Source organism: Erinaceus europaeus, chromosome 1 (genome assembly GCF_950295315.1).
Source record: "Erinaceus europaeus chromosome 1, mEriEur2.1, whole genome shotgun sequence".
Lineage (NCBI taxonomy): Eukaryota > Metazoa > Chordata > Mammalia > Eulipotyphla > Erinaceidae > Erinaceus > Erinaceus europaeus.
The window spans coordinates 79,478,605-79,494,645 of NC_080162.1; the positions used below are offsets into that span (position 1 = coordinate 79,478,605).

General features: G+C 47.6%; 1 protein-coding gene across 4 annotated transcripts in view; it reads left to right on the top strand.

The window, feature by feature from the left end:
- The window catches only part of DLGAP4 (DLG associated protein 4), a 234,834-nt gene that overhangs the window by 135,685 nt on the left and 83,108 nt on the right, over nt 1-16,041 (top strand). For 3 of the 4 annotated variants that reach the window (XM_060189385.1, XM_060189392.1, XM_060189379.1), the window contains exons 6-7: nt 1,717-1,767; nt 5,417-5,663. In XM_060189385.1, the coding sequence (XP_060045368.1) occupies nt 1,717-1,767; nt 5,417-5,663 (298 nt within the window). Of the gene's footprint in view, nt 1-1,716; nt 1,768-5,416; nt 5,664-6,344; nt 6,364-16,041 lie in introns of those variants that run through there. The other variant, XM_060189436.1, reaches the window with a different exon arrangement.

Genomic DNA, 16,041 nt, shown 5'->3' on the forward strand with positions numbered 1-16,041 from the left:
GCTCTTCCTCTACGCCATTACCCCTGGACTGGCCCATCTCTCTCTCAGCCCTCACCTTCAGCTCTGTCATTCCCAGACTCCATGGAAACTAACCTCAGACTGGGGGAAGGGTGGATTGCCCCAGCTTAGGGACCTCTGTTCCTGTCACCCTCATCCAGGCCCCACCAAGTCTCATCTGGACAGTTTCCCTGGTCTGAATGCTTGCCAACTTCTGTCTGTCCTCAGTAACTGGAGGGAGCTTGTAAAAAAAAAAAAAAAAAAATGCAAGTGAGGACCAGCAAAATAGCTCACCTAGATAGTGGAAACTTTGGTGCTGTGTGTCTTTTCCTCACTCTCTGTCTCTTTATCTCTGCATATATCTGAAATCAAGTCAGCCCTAGCAATGACTATATATATCAGATCATGGCCATGCCCCTGCTCCAAACCCTCCATGGCTCCCACCTCACCCCTACTGACAACCAGAGTCCTGCTTCCCTCTAACTTAATCTCCAACTTGCTATCACATCCTTTTCAGCCACACTGGCCTCTTTTGTGCTCCTCAGCCAACACTCCTCCTCCTTGCCCCACACTCACCTTATTGCTGTCCCCTCTCCCTGGAGCACTCGTCTCTTATATCTGTGCACAGCTAGCTCTCCCTGCCTTTCAGACCTCCCTCAGCTCAATGGTCACCTACTCAGAGGGCCTCATGCTTTTACTTTCTTTTTTTTTTTAATTTCTTTATTGGGGGATTAATGTTTTACATGTCACAGTAAATACAATAGTTTGTACATGCATAACATCTCTAAGTTTTCCACACAACAATACAACTCCCACTAGACCCTCTGTCATTCTGTTCCGGGACCTGAATTCTCTCCTCACCCACCCACCCACCCCAGAGTCTTTTACTTTGGTGCAATACACCAGTGCTCTTACCTTCTAAGGAGCCTCCAGGGCACTGACTCATGTTCTCTAAGCACTTCCCACTCTCTAGAATTGTGCTTGTGTACTTACTGACTTCATGTCTGTCTCCCTTTTGAGACTGGATGCTCCCTGCAGACAGGGACCCTGCTGTCTTGTTCCCCTCAGTGTCCCCAGCATATGGCAGAGGACACACAGGTTTTAGCTGGATGGTGTTTGTCTCCCTGTTTCTGTCCATTTCCCTCTGTTTTGCTCTTTGTATCCTATCTCCCCTCTTGAACATTCTTCTCTGATTATAGGGTGTTTCATTCCACATTTCTCTCTGGATATGTCTGTCTGTTCCTTTTACATCTCCCAGCTCTATCCCCTGCCTAGCCCTGGCACCTGCACACTCTTATCCTCTGGCTACTCAAAAAGGCCATGGAATTAGCCAAGCTTGGGACCCCAGCACATCTTCTATTAACCCCTCCCACCAAGCACTGGACTGTGTAGGTCTTGTCCTGGGCAGAGAAGGCTCTGGGGTCTGGGCATGATCTGTAGATTCTGGTGAACTGCCCACCCTGGTGAGAGCAGCAGAGAGGGCATCAGGGCCCCAGAGGCCAGACCAATTGAAAGACTTGTAAATAACTGATTAGCAGTGCCCAGCCCCAGAAGGAGTATGTCTCCAACCCCGGAAGAAGCCAAGTGAGACTTCTTTACAGCTGCACCTCAACCCATCTGGGGTGGAAGTTAGAACAGTTCTCATGCACCTAAGCCTGAATACTGCACCCCAGTTCCCAGCCTTAACCTCCCATAACCATGCCCCTCTCTTTCCTGCAGATTTTTGGACAGGCCTCCCTGATCCCCCAGTTGTTTGGCCATGATCAGCAGGTTAGTATGTTTGCCGTTCCCTCGTAACCCAATCCCAGAGTCCAGGACTAGGTCTTAGACCTGGTATCTGAGTGGTCCTAACCCCTTGCCTAGGCAGGTACAAACAGACCAAGAAGGTGACCTCCAGTGAAAGTCAAGTTGAGATTGATGATACTGTCTTCACCCTCCTTCCCTGTCACTTCCCTTCCCTGTGCCTCAAGTGGTGCTTCTCAGCAATGGGAAGGGATGGACGAGGGTCTCTGAATAGGGTCAGAAATAGCTCCCGGATAATAGAACATACACCTTGACAGTCTTCTGGCTTTTTTCCTCATTGGATTCTCCCAAGTCAAGGAAAGTCCTGGAGGAACTGTTTTTTTTTTTTTTTTTTTTTTGTATGGACAGGTTTAAGGGATGAGGTTTAGCAGTATTGACCGCCCCCCCCCCCAAGGCCCTCGCCGCCCCCCTCATGAGTTCTCTCCTTTCCAGCATTCCAACAAGATCTTATTTTTTCAAAAAAAAATTGTTTTAACTTTATTTATTTGATAGGACAGAGACTGATTGAGAGGGAAGGGGACTGCTGAGAGAAAGGGGCACCTGAGGCCTGTTTCACCACTTGTGAGGCTTTCACCCTGCAGGTGGGAACCAGGAATTGAAGCCTCATCCTTGTGCATGGTGACCTGTGCGCTTAAGCTGGTGAGCCACTGCTAGGCCCCCCAGTTCTAATAAGAGCTTAAGGATGTGAGGCACTAAGAGAGGGCAGGCATTGACACACTTGGTTGAGCACACATGTTACCATGCATAGGGACCCAGGTTCAAACCTCTGCTCCCCACCTGCAGGGGGGCTGCTCTGTGAGCAGTGAAGCAGGTCTGCCCCAACTCTACCCTTGTTCCTCTCTGTTTCTCTCTGTCCTATCAAATAAGGGGGGAAATGACCACCCAGCATGTTGGATTCCTAGTGTCAGAATTGAGCCCCATTGATAACCCTGGTGGCAATAAAAATAAAGAAATAAATAAGAAGTGAGGCATTGGGATGAATACAGAGACTTCTTACTTTTAGAGAAGTTGGGGAAGGCCATGCCAGTCCAGCTATCCTCAGGTGCCCGCCTCCCATGCATACATGTCCCACCCCAGGAAGTGTCTTCTCTTCCCTACCAGACCCCAGTACAAGACTAGAAAATAGGCTCAGAAAGGTGCTCTGAGCTCAACCCCTTGATATAGTCAGGAGTGGGCAACGGACTTGTCCAAGGTCATATACCCAACAGGTTCAAAACTGGGGTCGATCCCACACTTCCTGATACAGCTATGGATGTCTCCTGTATCCCCCACCACCCCCACATCTCAGTTACCCTTGAGCACATTATTCCTGAAGGTCTTTGGGGAGCCCTGAGTGGACAAGGTGAACTAATCCTCCCCTAACTTTCAGTAGGTTCATGGCAGAAATGTGATATGTCAGCATATAAAACAACCAGGTAATGCCCTGCACACAGTGTATCCTCAGTGACACACATTCCAATAACACAAACCAGATGACTTTCTGCCCCCACCACACACACCCACACCCACACCCTCTAGAGCTTGGGAACATCTGAGCCACATTTACAAATCCCTACCCCATGGAGGAATAATAGGCATAAATGTAACTGGGAAGATGTCTCAGAGTGCAGAACAGAAGATTAGTATGAATGAGTTGCTAGGTTCAACCCCTGATACTGCCTGTGCTGCTGTTTTTTTCTCCCCAGCCCCCACTCTCTCCTCCTCCATTTCCCTCTCCCAGCCTTCTCTCCTTCTCTCACTCCCCACCTCCTTAAATAAATAAATAAATCTACCGGTCACCAGATACTTACTCTGTGGACACTATTCTAGGCACACAACACGAATCATCTCATTTAATCTTGACAGTGATTGGCAATGAAGTTTGGGTTATATGATCTATAATTATCCCCATTTTATAGGTGGGAGAACTGCAGCACAGAGCAGGTACATGAGCTGCCCACATTCATATTGTGAGAAAATGATGGCCTGCCATTGAAACCCTGATGGTCTAGTTCCAGAAATTGCAGCCCCAAAGTAAGATCTTGTTGCCCATGACTGTCACAAGGGCCTCCCTCTCAGCATCACTGCAGGTTGCAGCTTCACAGGATCAGCACCTATCTCTCTAAAACCCACTCCAAATGAAGTTTGAGTATGTTACGTGACCTACATTCATTGCTGCCGTCCAATAGAACTTTCTTTGATGATGGAAATGTTCGATAATCCACTAGCTCCATTTCACTGTGAGCAGTGAGATGTGGATAATATGATTGAGGAACTAGATTTACTATTTCATTTTAATTAATCCTAAAGAATCACACATTGCTACCATGTTGGGCAGCACAGATTTAAACCTTTCCAATTGGGTAAACAACCAGGTTGTTTTTTCTGGTGCAGTGTCAAACAGCCCCCCACACCAGGTATGCTAATATTAGTACCTGACATCACACAGCCTCCATCATTTCCTCCCCACGGGGTTTAGGGACTTCTATCCACAATCTATCCTGGACCTACCAGACATCTCAACTTACATTCTGTGATCCTGGTCCTGAACACGGCCTGAGACTTGGGTCAGACAGGCCCTTCCAGGCCCCTTGGATAGTGTCTGTATGGTGATGCCCCCTCTGTGCTCACCCCCAGCTGAAGATTTGCAGGATCTCAGACTGTCATTTCTGGAAGGACACCTTGGAACCATCTAGATGGGGCTGAGCTCAGTGTACAGTGGTGCCTGACTGCCATATGGCCATTCTCATTGCTGCTGGCCGCACACATCACTAATCACTCCTCAGAGCCACGCCCCTTCCCCCCCCCTTGTTTTCTCTCTGCCACATGGTTCCACAGGCTTCATCTCTGAACTCTGCCTCATTCAGGACCCCTCCCCAGTATTTGTGCTGCACGTCAGAGCTAGCTTAATATTCAAATTCACACTTAGTAGAGTTTGCCACTTCCTCACCTGCAACCTCGTCCAGTGTCCTCCCCACACTGCCCTGCAGTTTGTAATAATATGAGGGAGTTGGAGCTTAAATGCAGTCCTGCCACCCCCACCCTGACTCGCAGCATGCACATTACTAATCACACACAGCCTCCTTTCCCAAGGACTGGAGATATCAATTGATCAGTGTGGACACACAAGCCATTATTTTATTTTTAAAAAATTTTTTTTAATTATCTTTATTTGTTGGATAGCGACAGAGAAATTGAGAGGGGAGGAGGAGATAAGGAGACCGAGACACCTACGGCACTGCTTCACCACTTGCAAAGCTTCTCCCCCCCCCCCTGCAGGTGGGAATTGGGGGCTCAAATCTGGGTCCTTGTGCATTGTAACGTGCACTCAACCAGGTGTGCCACCACCTGCCCCCCCCCATTATTTCCTTAATATTCTAGAAAATACCCCTCTTCATTTTAGAGATGGAAAAGTTGAGACGTGGAGGTGAGAACTGTATATTTCATTTATTTTAGTTCTTTTTTCCCCTAGCAGTGTATTTGCAAGAGTTTCCCCTGCCCGCTGTATACACGCAGTGAGCTGGGTGGGGGTGGGGTGAATTGAAGCCCCGCGGCAGAGCTGACCACCAGGCACTCATCCTTCCCTTGGGAGGGAGCGAGCAGAGCCGGTCCCTGACTTCTGCCTTTTCCGGGACAGGTGCGGGAGGCCGACCTGAGCGACCAGTACGAGGCCGCCTGCGAATCGGTCTGCAGCGAAGCGGAGTCGACGGCGACGGCGGCGGAGACGCTCGACTTGCAGCTGCCCAGCTACTTCCGCTCCCGCAGCCACAGCTACCTGCGCGCCATCCAGGCGGGCTGCTCGCAGGAGGAGGACAGCGTCTCCCTGCAGTCCCTCTCCCCCCCGCCCAGCACCGGCAGCCTCAGCAACAGTCGCACGCTTCCAAGTGAGTCTGCACGGCACGGGGTGGGAGTGGGGTGGGGGCCTTTTTTATTTCTTTGCGCCACACGGCTCCAGGAACCATTCTGGGGTGGGGACAGCTGGAGGGAAATTCTGGGAAGAAACCCTGTTCTGGGCTGGCCAGAACTGGAAGGGTGATCAAGGAGAAAAAGCAAGAGGCCTTGAGGCTGAATTTCCCATCAGCAGGCAAATGGAGCTGAAGTGGGGCCTCACGGTGCTATGGGGCAGCGTGGATGGAGCTCATTGGTATTTGTGGGGCGCTCGGGTGCCACCTGCTGGTAGACTTATGGACGCATTGCCTAACTACTTGTTAGAATTAGTGTAGGTGGACAAACCTGTGGGGCCTGCAGAGGACGCATTGCCTAACTACTTGTTAGAATTAGTGTAGGTGGACAAACCTGTGGGGCCTGCAGAGGAAAGGCTCTCTAGGTTTCTCGAATTCACAATCAGGAGGAGGGTAGGGGAAGTAGCTCATGTGACAGAGCAAGGGAAGAAAATCAAAACCAAGGACACTCGTAGCACAATTTCTGCTTTATTAGGGAGAGCTGTGAGCTTACCCTGACTAGTAGTTTCTCCTCTCTGAGCCTCAGTTTCCCCACTGTCAACTGAGGCTTAAATCAAACCCCAGAGAGCTGGAGGGAAGATGAAGAAAGACTGCTGAGTGTTTAGGCTGGCCCTGGTATAAGGTAGGAGCTGACGAGTAGTGGCTGTGGTTACTGATTCGCAGGCTTGTCTCTGGGGTTTGTGTGGTTTTTGTTTGGTTGTTTGGCTGGGGTGTGTGTGTTTTGACAGTCAGAGGCAAGCAGGGTTGGCTTTAACGTAAAGACAGATTACTGTTTCATGTGCTCCATTGGTATTGGTTGTAAATGGAGGAATGTGAATCTCATGGATATTCTATGCACAGAAAACCAGCTTACTGGCTGAATGAGCTGGTCTTTACAGAGGTCAGAGCAAGAACCATGTTCTTTCACTGTTGCCTTTCTAAACAGTGGGTGAGAGCTGGGCAGAGCTTGAGCTATTCCAGTCACTTTTAGATTTTAAGGAACAGTCTTGTTTCCAGGTAGTAAATGGCCTCATTTCAAATGTAGTTCTGGCCACCTCAGTCCTTATGGATTTGGAGCTGTGTGACAGATGCCACATGCCAGTTTTACGCCAGGTGGCACTTTTGGAGTTTCTCCTATACTGCAATGCCCTCATGGTGCCTTCTTTCCTGGTAGGGGACAACCCCCTCCAGACCACTACTTCTTATTCCCCCTCAGCTTCTCCATCTGATGCCCCTTGCTCCCCAGTCAGCCTCTTTTTGTTGGGAGCTCAGCCCTGCCAGGAAGGCACCTTGGTCAGAAACCTCTGAAGACGATCCCAGCCCTACTTCCTTGCTTGAGAACCATATAACCCAGGTGAAAGCATGGCACAGTGAAAGTACAGCTGGTCTACTACAGCCTGCTTTTGCTACTGTTTAAAAAGGTCCCCTAGAACTTGTCACCTAGTCTCCCAGAAGGAGGCTATTGTTTTGGTCATAAAACAGGTATTTTGTGCACAAACTCCAGTGGGTTTGGTAAGAAAGGATTATTAATGGAGCAGTGGGTGAAAGCTAGAAAGGGGGAAAAGTGAAGAAGAAACTGCAAAGGGATTTAAAAATACAGTGTGATTTTAATTCCGTTGCCCCATCCTCCTGTGCACCTGTCAGCTCTCCTTCACAACTGCCTGTCTCAAGTGGGAATTTGTAGATGTCTCTGGCTACCTTCAGAACCTTATGGTTTTCTCTCAAGTAGTCAGGCTTTTTTTTTTTTCAACAGTCCTGGCTGAAGGTGTATGTAATCTTCATATGGTCCTGGCTACAGGTGTATATAGTCTGCATATCCCAACACCTGTGTTTCACATTCCCATTATCTTCTGACACCTAGGCCTGCTTTCACAGGTAGCCCTGCCAGCCTTCCCATCTTAGAGGTCTCCAAACAGGCAAAGGCTCCTTGCATTTGGAGCCCTGTCAGACACACACACACACACACTCTACCATAACAGTTTTAGGCAAAGATGATTTCCGCAGATCATGGGACAGTGAGTGAGAGGTTCTGTAAACTTGAGCTAGGCTTGAGAGGTGGGGGACTGCATACAGTACCTCAGCAGACGTCTTCAAATAAACCCTCAAATAAACCACCCTCCCCCAACCCCAGTCGTTCACAAATGGGCTGAGGCTGGGTGAGGGGTTGCATGTCCCAGAACTGTTGGGGTCTCTGTACTGGTCAGTTATTGCTACACTAAAGCTGCATAGCAAACAATCACAAGCTTGGTGTGATGCAACAAAAAATCAGCTGGGAAAGCTCAGCTCCATAGGTATTTACTTTATCCTCCTCTTGAGGTCAAAGGATCCTCCTAGGGTCAATGACCTATTCAGAGGATCTTCTCATGGTGATGGCACAAGCACAAAAGACCAACCTGAAGATATGAGCACATGCCAAGACCTCTTCTTGCACCTTATCTGCTCAAGTCCTGCTAAAAAGCAAGTCATATGACTAAGACAAGGTATGGACAAGTAGCCTCCTACTTTGTGTAATAAACCTTCATTGAGATGGCAGAGGGTGTTCAGGAGGAAGATAGTCCACCTGCTAGAGTTCATGCCTCACCACCTGGGAATACCATGGATAGCACTGGGGGAGTTCTATGGATGCGGAGTCAGGGCTCTGGTGTTTCTCATCTCTCCTCTTAGAAAAATAATGAATGGGGAGCCAGGCGGTGGCACAGCGGGTCAAGCGCACGCGGCAAAAAGCGCACAGACCGGCATCAGGATCCCAGTTCGAGCCCCCAGCTCCCCACCTGCAGGGGAGTCACTTCACAGGCGGTGAAGCAGGTCTGCAGGTGTCTATCTTTCTCTCCCCCTCTCTGTCTTCCCCTCCTCTCTCCATTTCTCTCTGTCCTATCCAACAATGACAGCAATAACAGTAACAATGACAATAAACAACAAGGGCAACAATAGGAAAAATAAAGAAAGAAAGAAAAAAGAAAAATAATAAATGAAAGATTGGGACTTGGTAGGCTATTCTGTGGTGTCACACAAGCACAAAGCCCTGGGTTCATTCTTGGAGCCACATTAGAGAAAAAGGCAACGGGGGTCGGGTGGTGGCGCACCTGGTTGAGTGCACACATTACAGTGCATAAGGACCCAGGTTCAAGCTCCCAGTCCCCACCTGCAGGGGAAGGTTTCACAAGTGGTGAGGCAGGGCTGCAGGTGTCTCTGTCTCTTTCTCTATCATCCCCTTCCCTCTCAATTTCTGGTTGTTCCTATCCAATAAATAAATAAAGATATTTAAAAAGAAAAAAAGAAAAGGCAATGGACCAGGGAAGTCATTTGCAGTATCAAATATGTACTAGGCCCTGATTTCATTTCCTGATGCCACAGTAAAAAAATAATAAAATATAAAGATGTCAAAGAGCATGGATACAGAGAGGGCTGAAGTGACCTAGGAGATGGTACAGTGTGGATAAAGCCGTGGATGCTCAAGCATGAGGTGTCCTAAGTTCAATCCCTGGCATCCCATGTGCCAGAGTGATGCTCTTGTCTGTTTGTCTCTGTCTCTTTCTGTCTCTCTCTCTCTCACACACACACACACCTTCTTCTTTAAAAAAAGAAAGGGGGGAGTCGGGTGGTAGTGCAGCAGGTTAAGCACAGGTGGCGCAAAGCACAAGGACCGGCATGAGGATCCCAGTTCGAGCCCCTGGCTCCCCACCTGCAGGGGAGTCACTTCATAGATGGTGAAGCAGGTCTGCAGGTGTCTATCTTTCTCTCCCCCTCTGTCTTCCCCTCCTCTCTCCATTTCTCTCTGTTCTATCCAACAATGACGACATCAGTAACAACACCTACAACAATAAAACAACAAGGGCAACAAAAGGGAATAAATAAATAAATATTTTTAAAAAGAAAGGGGATCGGGTGGTAGTGCACCTGGTTAAGCACACATAGTGTGAAGTGCTAGGACCGGCACAAGGATCCCGGTTTGAGCCCCCAGCTTCCCACCTGCAGGGGGGTCACTTCACAAGTGGTGAAGCAGGTCTGCAGGTATCTTTCTATCCCCCTCTCTGTGTTCCCCTCCTCTCTCAATTTCTCTTTGTCCTACCCAACAACAGCAACAACAATAACAACATTAACAACAATGAAAAAGAAGAGAAAAAGAAAGAAAGTAAAAAACACACCAGCAGAGAAGCAATTACAGAAGCCAGAAGTCCCACCTTCTGCACCCCAAAAAGAATTTTGGTCCATACCCCCAGAAGGGGAGAAGTGTTAGGGGAAGATGACCAGAGGGCTCTGAATTCCATCTGAACTCCATCCAGACCCAGAGAGAGAAGAGGTGTAAAAAGAAAGGACATTCGGAAGTAGTAATAGGTGTAGAAAGGAAGAGAAGACACACCTGGTTGAGCGGATATGTTACAGTGCACAAGAACCCACGTTGGAGCCCCCAGTCCCCACCTGCAGGGGGAATGCAGTGTTGCAAGTGTCTCTCTGTCTCTCCCTATCACCCCCTTCCCTCTTGATTTCTGGCTGTCTCTATCCAGTAAATAAAGAGATAAAGATTGTGGTCCAGGAGGTGGTGCAGTGGATAAAGCACTGACTCTCAAACATGAAGTCCTGAGTTCAGTCCCTGGCGGCACATGTACCAGAGTGATGTCTGGTTCTTTCTCTCTTCCTGTCTTTCTCATGAATAAATAAAATACTTAAAAATAAAAAAATAAATAAAGATAATAAAAAAATTTTTTAAAAAAAGAGAGAAGGGGGAGCTAGGTGGTGATGCATCTGGTTGAGCACACACATTACAGTGCACGTGGACCGAGGTTCAAGCCCCTGCTCCTCACCTGCAGGGGAAAAGCTTCACCAGTGGTGAAATAGGGCTGCAGTTGTCTCTTTCTCTTTCCATCTCTATCTCCCCCACCCCTCTCAATTTTTCCTTGTCTCTATCCAATAATAAATAAACAAAATATTTTTTTAAATGAAAGGAAGATAAGGCAGGAGCATAGGAAAAAATGGGCAAATACATATAGATAGTTACAGAAATAGCCCACATCTTTGACGTTGGGAGAGCTGCTGCAGTTCCCAGTGGAGTAGATGGGGACACAGAACTCTGGTGTTAGGAATGGTGTGGAATTATACCCCTGCTATCTCATAATTTTGTAAATCAATATTAAATTACTAATTAAAAAAGTAGAGGGGTAAAAAATCAGGGTCAGTGATTCAATCTATACTCTACTCTCTAGACCACATTTACTCACATCCCATCCATACAAAAGATGTTATATATCAAGATCCGGGTGGTGGTGCACCTAATTAAGTGCACATATTACCATGCTCAAGGACCCAGGTTCAAGCCCCCACTCCCCACCTGCAGGGGGGATGCTTCACAAGTGGTGAATCAGGTCTTCAGGTGTCTTTCTCTCTCCCTCACTATCTCCCCCTCCCTTCTCAAGTTCTCTCTGTCCTATTCAATAGGTTAAAAAGAGAAATAAAGGGGGTAGCACAGTGGGTTAAGTGCACGTGGCGCAACGCGCAAGGACCGGTGTAAGGATCCCAGTTCGAGCCCCCAGCTCCCCACCTACAGGGGAGTCACTTCACAGGCGGTGAAGCAGGTCTGCAGGTGTCTGTCTTTCTCTCCTCCTCTCTCCATTTCTCTCTGTCCTACCCAACAACGAACGAAATCAACAATAATAACAACAAGGCTACAACAACACAGGCAACAAAAGGGGGAAAAAATGGCCTCCAGGAGCAGTGGATTCATGGTGCAGGCACTGAGCCCCAGCAATAACCCTGGAGGCAAAAAAAGAAAAAAAGAGAAAAGAAAAGAAAAAAATGTATCTCTAACACCATCAAAGTATAATTCAAATATAACATCTAATATCTTGATCTGTATCTTCTTCTGAATGGCCTGAAATTTAAAAAGAAAGTCATCTACCACATTGGTTTGTTTGTTTGTTTCCTCCAGGGTTATCGATGGGGCTGGTGACTGCACTGCTGGCAGCCATCTTTTTCCATTGTTGTTGTTACTGCTGCTGTTATTGTTACTGTTGTTGTTCTTGGACAGGACAGAGAGAAATGAAGAGAGAAGGGGAAAACAGAGGGGAAGAGAGAAAGATAGACACCTGTAGACCTGCTTCACTGCCTGTGAAGCAATTCCCCTGCAGGTGGGGAGCAAGGGCCCTTGCACTGGTCTGCACTTCATGTTATGTGCACTTAACCTGGTGCGCTACGACCCAGCCCCAGTGATCTTCCATTTCTAATCCCCTCCTCTCCACACACCCCAGTATGTGTTGGTAAAATAGGGACAGGATGACTGTAGTTCACACTCCTGTTCAGGCAGGTGTAATACGGGAATTCAGAGACTTACCTATGCATGGGGGTTCTGAACCCTTCTGGGCCAGTGGTGGGTGATTACTCTGTGTTGGGGAACATCTCCTGATTAGCCCAATTTGTACCTTCTAGTCCTTTTTTAAATTTTAATTTTAAACATTTTTATTAGCTTGTTTATTTATTTATTTTGCCTTCATGGTTATTGCTGGGGCTTGGTGCCTACACTATGAATCCACTGCTCCTGGAGGCCATTTTTTTCCCCTTTTGTTGCCCTTGTTGTTTATCATTGTTGTTGTTAATATCGTTGTTGTTGGATAGGACAGAGAGAAATGGAGAGAGGAGGGGAAGACAGAGGGGGGGAGAGAAAGAGAGACACCTACAGACCTGCTTCACCGCCTGTGAAGCGACCCCCCTACAGGTGGGGAGCCGGGGGCTTGAACAGGATCCTTGTGCGGGTCTTTGGGCTTTGCTCCATGTTCGCTTAACCCGCTGCGTTACTGCCTGGCCCCCCTCGTCCTTTATTCTTTTTTTTTATTATTATTCCCTTTTGTTGCCCTTGTTGTTTTATTGTTGTAGTTATTATTATTGGTGGTGGTGGTGTCATCGTTGTTGGATAGGACAGAGAGAAATGGAGAGAGGAGGGGAAGACAGGAGGAGAGAAAGATAGACACCTGCAGACCTGCTTCACTGCCTGTGAAGCAAATCCCCTGCAGGTGGGGAGCCAGGGCTCGAACCAGGATCCTTGCATTTGGTGCCACCTGCGCTTAACCCGCTGCGCTACCACCCGACTCCCTTCATCCTTTATTCTTAAAGGACATTTCTTAGCTCTGCTTTCTGAAAGTCCTTCCTTTTCCATAGCCTTTTCTTCCCTTCTTCTGAAAGGAAGATTGGGGAATGTGCCTTTTTGGATCAGCTACATGGAGCAGCTACACAGCTTTCTTAGCCTAATCTCTGCTGGTCTGTTTTTAGTAATCTTTCTAAGAATGATTTAGAGAGAGAGTAGCACCAGGGCATCACCAGAAATTGAATCTGAGGCCTCAGAAGTACAAGCTCTAGAGTACTTGGGCTGTGGGTAGATAGCATAATGGTTAGGCAAAGAGACTCTCATACCTGAGGCTCCATAGTCTCAGGTTCAATCCCCCCACACCATACACCAAAGCTGAGCGGTGCTCTGGTAAACAATACAAAATGAAAGTTTAAAAAAAAAAAAAAAAGAGTGCAAGCCCTGTATTCCCCCCTACACCATTTCCCAGGTTGGCCAGACTTAAAAAAAAAAAAAAAAAAGTAAAGGTTTTCAGTCCTTTTACCTAAGTTTGACCATGCACCAACCTTAAATGCTTTGTGGATTTTCTGTGTACTTGATTTCACTTAAATCCATGGCCAGGAGCCTCGGCTATCATTATTTCTGAGCCACGCCCATCTCTCTAGACTCACAATCATGACCACTTTAGGTATACCAGTCTTCTATGGGTCAGGTCTTTAAGCTTTGCAGAAGCCCTCTTGAGTGTCTGCTACATGACACCTTATTATTTTAGAACTTTATTTAATAAGAGATAATATAACTCCACCTTTGGTTTTTATCTGGACCACATGCTGTATTTTAGCTGGTTATAACCTTGGTTTGGTCTTTGTCCCTGGGCTCATTCTTAGTTTGAGAATGATTTACTAGCTAGAGAAGCTGGAGTGGCAGATGTGCTTTCTAACTCAGCATGTTTTGGGGTTTTCTGTATTCCCTATAGATTTTTCCTGTAACCATTTCTACTTCTTTTATGAGTTTCTCTCTTTTAAGTCTTTATCAAATGTAACCAAAAGGAACTACCTTTTGCTTTTAACATTTTACCTGGTAACTGTCTTTCCCAAATCCATTTGTTCTCAAGTTAGTCATAAGTTGCTTGACAGGAATACTTGCTAGGAAGTGCATGGCTAAGTGACTTTGCTAGACAAACACCATAGAGTTTACTTACACAAACCTAGAAGGTGTATTTTACCACACATGTAAGCTACATATAAGAACTGCTGTCATATATGCCATGCATGAGTGAACTATGCATGCATTCCCATACCCATGTGTCTCCTTCAGGGCTCATGCCCCTTTCCAGACCTGTGAGGGAAGCACAGATTAGAGGCACCAGCAATGTTCCCACATTTCTTTTTTTTTTTTTAAAGATTTTATTTATTTATGAGAAAGATAGGAGAGGAGAGAAAGAATAAGACATCACTCTAGCACATGTGTTGCCAGGGATCGAACTCAGGACCTCATGCTTAAGAGTCCAAAGCTTTACCACTGCGCTACCTCCCGGACCACAATGTTCCCACATTTCTGAGGTCGCCACAGTGTGACACTGTTCCTCACTCTTCCACCATCTGATCCCTTATACTCAGCAAGTAAGTCTGCCCGCTTCTCAGGGAAAACGAAAACCAAACCACCAGATTTTCACACCTGTGCCTAGAGGCACACCTAGCCCTTGTGGTATTTCTGTGCTGGTTAGGAAAGGGCACTGCCCCCACAAGACACTTCACTGCCATCTGTTGAGAAATTGCCACGGTGTACAGTTTTTATTAGAATAAGATCCTTTACAGCCATCTGTCCCAAATTTGTCATAAGTAGATAATTCAATTATGTCTGTGTTGTGAACAGCAGTTACCCCCCCCCCCCCGCTGATACATAGCATCTTTAATCAGCATTAAAATATGGACAACCATCATAGCAGTCCTGACCATAATACCCTCCTCCACGCAGGCACAACCTCACTCAGCCCATCTGCCCGTCACCCTGCTCAGAAAGCTGCCTTCCTCCTCTGTGTCTGCCCTCAAGGAGCGAAGAGCCCTAAGATAGGGCTGTTCTGAGCCCCCAAGTTGCTAAGAGTTATAAGAACTGCCACTCACATGACATGTGCACACTTGGGCCATGGGAGATGGGTATGAGGAGAGAGGGTTATTGTGGCAGTGGGAGCCTAAAAGAGGGGAGGCTTTCTAGAGAGGACCTGAAAGCACAAAGCTTCCCCCCCCCCAACCCACTCAGAGCTGGCGGGCTTCCCAGCTGCCAGTGCTGAAGCTGCCGCCCCCTCCCTCCCTTCCTCCCCCTTCCTGACCCAGATTCCACATTCCAGAAATAGCTCTGGCAGGTGACTGGGAGGCAGGGTCAGTTCCAGCTGGGGTAGTAGGGGCAGCAGCAGCTTGGCTATGCGTACATGCCATTTGTCCCCTGCAAGTGGCCTTTCCCAGGAAGGGCTACAGTGGGCCAGCACCTTCAGCCTGCCTATCCTGTCTCCTCTCCACCTCTGAGAGAGGGGAAAAAGAACAGCAGTACTCCCACCTCTTCCTCCCTTCTCTTCTCTTACTCTGTGCCTTCTCCCCTCTCTCTCTCCTTTTCTCCATTCCTTTTTTCCAGCTTCTCCTCTGCTTCTCCACCATCTTGATCTTCATCTGTCTCCCTCAGTTCTGTTCTCTCCCCAACTCTCTCCCCCATCTTCCCTCTCAGCTTCTAGCCCTTCTCCCTTCCCAGCCTCTCTCTGAGCTCTCTCCCACTCCCTCTGAATCACAAGGCAAGCTATGACATCACCCAGGGGCTTCCACAAGCCTGGTGGCGGGCTCCCTAGTTGTGCTCCACTCCTGCCAGCTGCATTTCTTCTCTCCCACTCCCAAGCCTGGAATAAGTACCTGGTTTGGGGAATACCTTTGCTCATTGCTCAGGTGTCCTGAGTTCTAGTTTGAACTCTACTGTTGCTTCTAGAGGGGCCCAGCATCTCCCTGTGTCTCAGACTTTCCATCACTGTTGTGAGACCTGCGTTCAGGATGCCCCACACAACTTCTATTCAAGTCATAGAATGTTCTGCCCTCCCTTCTTTGTCCCCTCACCTGTTCCCCAGAACTCTTCTCTCCCCAAGTTTCTTTTCTGATTCATTCCTCATCCATAGACACATGAAAGGAGGCCTGAAAGAAAATTCCACAGTCAGTCTGTTCTCTCGTTTTTATTATTTTTTTTTATTTCATTGGTATATAATAGTTACAAGATAGTCTGTTCTTAATTCCA